This window comes from Akebia trifoliata, chromosome 7 (genome assembly GCF_017979445.1).
Source record: "Akebia trifoliata isolate Shusen 1 chromosome 7, ASM1797944v1, whole genome shotgun sequence".
NCBI lineage: Eukaryota > Viridiplantae > Streptophyta > Magnoliopsida > Ranunculales > Lardizabalaceae > Akebia > Akebia trifoliata.
This window is the reverse complement of record NC_141381.1, coordinates 25,860,387-25,866,343: the sequence shown is the minus strand read 5'-3', so window position 1 is coordinate 25,866,343 and position 5,957 is coordinate 25,860,387. Positions and strand designations below refer to the sequence as shown.

General features: G+C 51.8%; 1 protein-coding gene across 1 annotated transcript; it reads left to right on the top strand.

The window, feature by feature from the left end:
- The first annotated feature begins 1,310 nt into the window (after positions 1–1,310).
- On the top strand, positions 1,311–2,866 carry LOC147398585 (uncharacterized). The gene is made up of 3 exons (XM_086446748.1): positions 1,311–2,063; positions 2,225–2,383; positions 2,495–2,866. Exons 1-3 carry the CDS (start codon positions 1,311–1,313, stop codon positions 2,864–2,866), a joined length of 1,284 nt encoding a protein of 427 aa, XP_086302874.1.
- Positions 2,867–5,957: the final 3,091 nt, after the last annotated feature.

Genomic DNA, 5,957 nt, shown 5'->3' with positions numbered 1-5,957 from the left:
ATAAGGCGTGCCCAAAGGACAGTTTTCCGCTACCAAGGATTGACAGGTTGGTCGACGCCACTGCTGGTCATGAGAGAATGTCCTTTATGGACGGATACTCGGGGTATAACCAGATCCCCCTAGCAATGGAGGACCAGGAACGAACATCATTCATCACCGAGCAAGGATTGTTTTGTTTTAAGGTTATGCCGTTTGGCTTGAGAAATGCCGGAGCAACTTACCAGAGACTCGTGACGAAAATGTTCGAAGGATTGATCGGGAAGATTGTGGAGGTATATATCGATGATTTATTGGTAAAAAGCAAGCGAGCAGTGGATCATCTGGAAGACCTCAAGCAAACGTTTGATCGGCTGAGGAGTTTCAAAATGAAGTTGAATCCGAAGAAATGTGTCTTCGCTGTCTCTTCTGGGAAATTCCTCGGGCACATTATCACCAGGAGAGGCATTGAGGCCAACCCAAACCAAATCCGGGCGTTGGTAGAAATGCCGAGCCCCACTAACCAGAAGTAGGTGCAGAAGTTGGCAGGGAGAATAGCTGCGCTGAACAGGTTTATCTCCAGGGTATCCGATCGATGCCGTCCGCTCTTCACGTTGTTGTAGAAGGAGAAGAATTTCGCCTGGGGTACGGAATGTGAGGCAGCGTTCAACGATCTGAAGAGATACTTGGGGCAGCCACCGATCCTTAGCTCTCCGGAAGAGGGAGAGGAGCTGGGAATTTACCTGGCAACTAGCTCATCATCAATAAGCTCGATTATCTTTAAACTCGATATGGGACGGGAATACCCCATCTACTATGTCAGCAATACGTTGGGCTTATCGGAGATGAAGTACACCAGGACGGAAAGAGTGGGGTTGTCACTCGTCTACTCAGCACACAAGCTCAGACCTTACTTCCTTTCACATCGCATCCGAGTTATGACGGACACCCCGTTGAAAGAGATGATGCACAGATCTGAAAAATCGAGGTGGATGGCGAGGTGGGCTGTAATCCTCGACGAATACGACTTACAATTCGAGTCCCGGACAGCGATAAAGGGGCAGGTATTGGCAGATTTTCTTGCGGATTTCCCGGTTGAGGATCCGAACTAGGAAGAGTTGGAAAACGAAGATGAAGGGACGGAAGAAGTGGAGCTGTGGGACAAGCAGGCAGGATGGAGAATTTTCGTCGATGGGTCGTCAAATTACTCAGGCTCGGGGGTGGGAATAGTAATTGTAACACCGAGCAACGATAGACTGGAAAAGATAGTCAAACTCGGGTATGGGGCATCAAATAATGAAGCAGAGTACTAGGCAGTCATCCACGGGCTAAGAATGGCGAGCGAGTTGAAAATCGGCCGGGTAAAACTATGTACCGACTCCCAACTTATAGCCAACCAATGCAACGAGAAATTTGAAGCAAAGGACGAACGCATGGCGAGATACCTGATCTCAGTTAAACGAGAGATAGAGAAGTTCGACCAAGTGGAGATATGCCAGATACCCAGGGATGAGAACAGGCATGCAGACTCGTTGGCTTACATTGCCTCAATGCTAGGAGAGACGGAGGGACGGTCTTTACCGGTGGAATACCTACCTAAAGCAAGCATCGAACATGAGGAGAGGGAGTGCGCACAGGCCGAAAGAACGTCGGGATGGATAGAAGAATTCACCCGGTATCTGCGCTCAAAGGTACTGCTAGCAGACAGAGGGGAGGCCAGAAAATTACTTCGGCAGGTCGGCAAATACACCCTCGTTGGGGAGGAGCTATATAGAATGTCCTTCGAGGGACCACTTCTTAGGTGCCTTACTAAGGAAGAGTCCGAGCTCATAATGACGGAAATCCACGAGGGAATCTGCGGTAATCATTCGGGAGGACGGTCGCTCGCCAATAAGGTCATCAGTCAGGGCTATTTTTGGCCTAGGATGCAGGAAGACTGTAAGAAGTATGTAAGGACCTGTGATCAATGCCAAAAACATGCCCCCATGCATCTGCAGCCAGCTAGCGAACTCCGTCCCATGAAATCACCCTGGCCGTTCTCGATATGGGTATGGACATTGTTGGACCTCTGCCTCGGGGAAAGGGGGGTAAGCTGTTCATCCTAGTAGCTACAGACTATTTTACTAAATGGGTGGAAGCTGTGCCCCTCACACGGATTAGGGAAGAGGAAGTCATCAAATTCACTTGGGAGCACATCATAACGCGCTTTGGGATCCCTTATGCATTGATCTCTGACAATGGAACACAGTTCAAGGGCAACCGTGTGCAATCGTACTTCAAGGAATACGGAATCCGATCACTGCAATCGTCACCAAGATATCCACAAGGAAATGACCAGGCTGAAGCATCAAACAAGACAATCCTCGCAAACTTGAAGAAGAAGCTGGAGGAACACAAGGGAAGATGGGTAGACGAGCTACACAGTGTCCTCTGGGCGTACCGAACCACGGCGAGAAGGGCAACAAGTTTCACCCCGTTCGCACTAGCCTACGGAACGGAAGCCGTTATTCCAACCTAGATACAGGTTCCTACAACAAGGACGCTAGTGGCCGAGACAGAATTCAACGACGAATTGGTGGCACGAAATTTGGATTGGTTGGATGAGACGCGGGAAAGGGTCATAGAAAGATTGGCACGGTACCAACAGGTGTTGAAGAGGTCTTATGACCGGAAGGTACGTCACAGAGAGTTTAAAGTCGGCGATATGGTTCTACGAAAGGTATTTTCTAACACCAAGGAAGTCAATAGCGGGAAGCTCGGCTGTAGCTGGGAGGGCCCATACATGGTGCGCAAAATCGGGGAAACAGGTGTGTACTACTTGGAGACACCAGCAGGGGGTGAAATTTCATCACCATGGAATGTATTCAATTTAAAGAAATACTATCAATAAGGACATCTTTGCGCCTATGCCTACTATCTAAGGGAAAGCCTCGGCCCCTCCATAGGAGCCGAGCCCAACTGAGGAGTTGGTTCGAAGGAAAAGCCTTGGTCCCACCACGGGGACCAAGCCCAACTGAGGAGTTGGTCTAAGGGAAAGCCTCGGCCCCTCCATAGGAGCCGAGCCCAACTGAGGAGTTGGTTCGAAGGAAAAGCCTTGGTCCCACCACGGGGACCAAGCCCAACTGCGGAGTTGGTCTAAGGGAAAGCCTCGGCCCCTCCATAGGAGCCGAGCCCAACTGAGGAGTTGGTTCGAAGGAAAAGTCTTGGTCCCACCACGGGGACCAAGCCCAACTGAGGAGTTGGTCTAAGGGAAAGCCTCGGCCCCTCCATAGGAGCCGAGCCCAACTGAGGAGTTGGTTCGAAGGAAAAGTCTTGGTCCCACCACGGGGACCAAGCCCAACTGAGCAGTTGGTCTAAGGAAAAGCCTCGGCCCCTCCATAGGAGCCGAGCCCAACTGAGGAGTTGGTTTGGAAGTTAAGCACGTTGGCTCCTCTACAGGGGGTCAGGTCCTGGTCAAGGCAAGTTCTCGGCCTCCAACGAGCGCCGAGCCCCATGACATATGCCAAAGGTAAGGGTAACTATCCTAGGATTCTCATACGCCACACACCCATGCGAAAGCAAAAGAAATAAGCAACAAAGAACAGGAAACACGAGGAGTGCGAAAAATATTTTTTATTTATTTATGTAAGAGTGACCTTTACATTTCAAAATACAAAAAAGAACAGAAAGTAAGATTACAAAAAGAGAAGAGAAAATCTAGACGTTCGCTTCGAGACCGGCATCTGCGTCATCGGGGGTTTGAACTTCGGCCGTCGCTGTCAAATCTTCAGGAATAGGCTCGGGATTGCCATCGATAATAGGCTCGGCGACAGGCTCGGGAATAACGGCTGGGACAACTTCAAGCTTCTTCGCCGCCTCCTCGGCCTTCTTTAGTTTCGCCTTCACTTTGTTATAGGCTTTCTCCCAAGCCTCCTCCGAAGAGTCAAGTTGTGCTTGAAGGGAGTTGAGCTGATCCTGGAGGGCTCTCTCTTGCTCCACTTCCTTGGCCTTCACCAACTCTTCCAAAGAAGAGATTTTCCCCTCTGCCAGAGCCAGGCGGTCTTTATTCTGCTCCAGCTCGGACAGTGCGCTATCCAAGCTTTTTTGGAGCTTTTGGGAGCTGGCCGCAGCCACATCCCTCTCAGCTTGGAGCTGAAGAATGCGACCCTCCGCGGATTTGAGGTCTCGCGCGGAGGAGTCGTTAGCCTCGACGAGCTTGGCCATGGCGTGCTAGGCCTAGTAGGAAGCAAGAGAAAAACATTAGAAAGGCGTAAACACAGGAAAAACGTACCAAGTCAGAAACAAAAAATAAGAGACTTACCATAGCCAAAGCTCGGAACGCCTCATTCGAAAATTTTGCCGAATCTCCGACAAAACTCCGACGCACTTTCTCCACGTCCCGCGGAAGCGCGGACGCGTCGAAAATCGCCCTTGCAATGACCGGATCAGACAAGGCAGAATCCTTATCCGACACCGGCCTTCCCCTGACTGATGGCTGTACCAGCCAGGGGGAAGGAAGGGGCAGGCTTCCCCTGCGGGCCGAACCAGCCGAGGATGTGTGCGAAGGCTCGGCTGGTTGGTTGGCTTCGTCGGCAGCTGGAGGGGGGGCAGCTGCAGCACGGCCGCCGGGGCTCTAGAAGGGTGGGGGCCCCTCCTCAGCCTCTTGAGCAGAGGCTGGTGGTCTTCTTCTTCTTCTTCTTCTCTTCTTGCCCGATGCCGGAGCTCCCCACCACTGGGACCCCGGTAGCTGGGGTGGGTGCAACTTCCGCGACGTCGTCCTCGGAGTCGGAGCCCAGAACCGGAGGAGGGCGCTTAGATTGCAGTGCCATGGTCGAAGGTCGGACGGTGGGGGGGAGGAATGCTACTGCGTGATTGTAGAGGTCGGGGTTCGACAAGAGGTGGGTAATCACCACTGACTCACCCGGAAACCTGTCCTTGTTCGGGTCTGCAAGAGTCAGAAGCAGAAGAAGTCAGTAACAAAAAAAGGAGAATTGAGAAAGTGAAAAGATGGATCTCTAAGTAAAAGCTCACCTTGGGGATTGAAAGAGGAGCGAGCCAAGGGGGGAAGCTCGTCGCCTGGATTGCTCTCCCACTGACCGGACAGTTGGATCGGGTACAAAAACCACTCCTTGTCCGAGTCGGGAAGCTCGATCAAGGACGGCTTCCTTCTCCTCTTGGATAGATAGAAGAAGCCCGGCCTGTTCGGGCACTTCTTCAGGACAAATTGGGCCCTGATGTCCCAGAGCCCAAGCTGGAGGCCGTCCTCCAACCTACCGTTCATATGCTCGAAAGCACTAATGAGTCGGAAGAAATTCCCGCTCATTTGGCCAGGAGCCCTCCTATAAAAATTTAAAACCTCCCGAGTCAACCCACTTAGGGGAACTCTGAGGCCTGCCTGAAGTTGCCCCCAGTGAACCACTGTGGTCCCAGGGGCACCTTCCCTAAGCAGCACGGTCTCGTCCACATATGACATAGTGACGCAGTCAGGGACACCAAACGAGTCCCTAACCACCTCCAACGGAGGGCGAGCGGGGGACTGAGATTTCCCCCTGGCCATTTTAAGAAAGAAAGGAAGGGGGTGAAGGAGGTTAAGAGGAGAGGGGAAGGGGCCCTGGCCGCTATACCTTTTTTGTTTCTTCTATTTTTCCTCTCTGACTTCTTCCCTCGAAAGAAGGCTGGATGCTTCTGGTCACCGGTCGTGCAGCGGCGCGGCGAAGGCCAAAGCAAGTGCACGAGAAAGGGCAAGGAAGACGCGCGAGAGGGCAAATGGGCAACGTAACAGCAAGGAGAGCAAGAGTGAAAATGGAAATAGGAGATGATGGGGATATTTATAGACAAGAAAGGCCTCGAGATGCGCGCTTAGAATCAACGGACAGGGTTTTCTCAGGTCAATAATGAGGCATTAAACGTTGAGAAACTCAATATGACCGTTCACCCCTTTGCGCGCGAATCGAGCCATTCCCCGGGCGCCACGTGTACTCTATGCAATAATTGCGCCGTTA

Excerpts from the sequence above, each read along its gene's own strand:
- LOC147398585 (XM_086446748.1), top strand. The coding sequence starts at position 1,311 with ATGGCGAGCGAGTTGAAAATCGGCCGGGTAAAACTATGTACCGACTCC. Across the intron at positions 2,064-2,224 it reads TCTGCCTCGGGGAAAGGGGG|TTCAAGGGCAACCGTGTGCA; the intron begins GTAAGCTGTTCA and ends AATGGAACACAG. Across the intron at positions 2,384-2,494 it reads AGGAACACAAGGGAAGATGG|ATACAGGTTCCTACAACAAG; the intron begins GTAGACGAGCTA and ends ATTCCAACCTAG.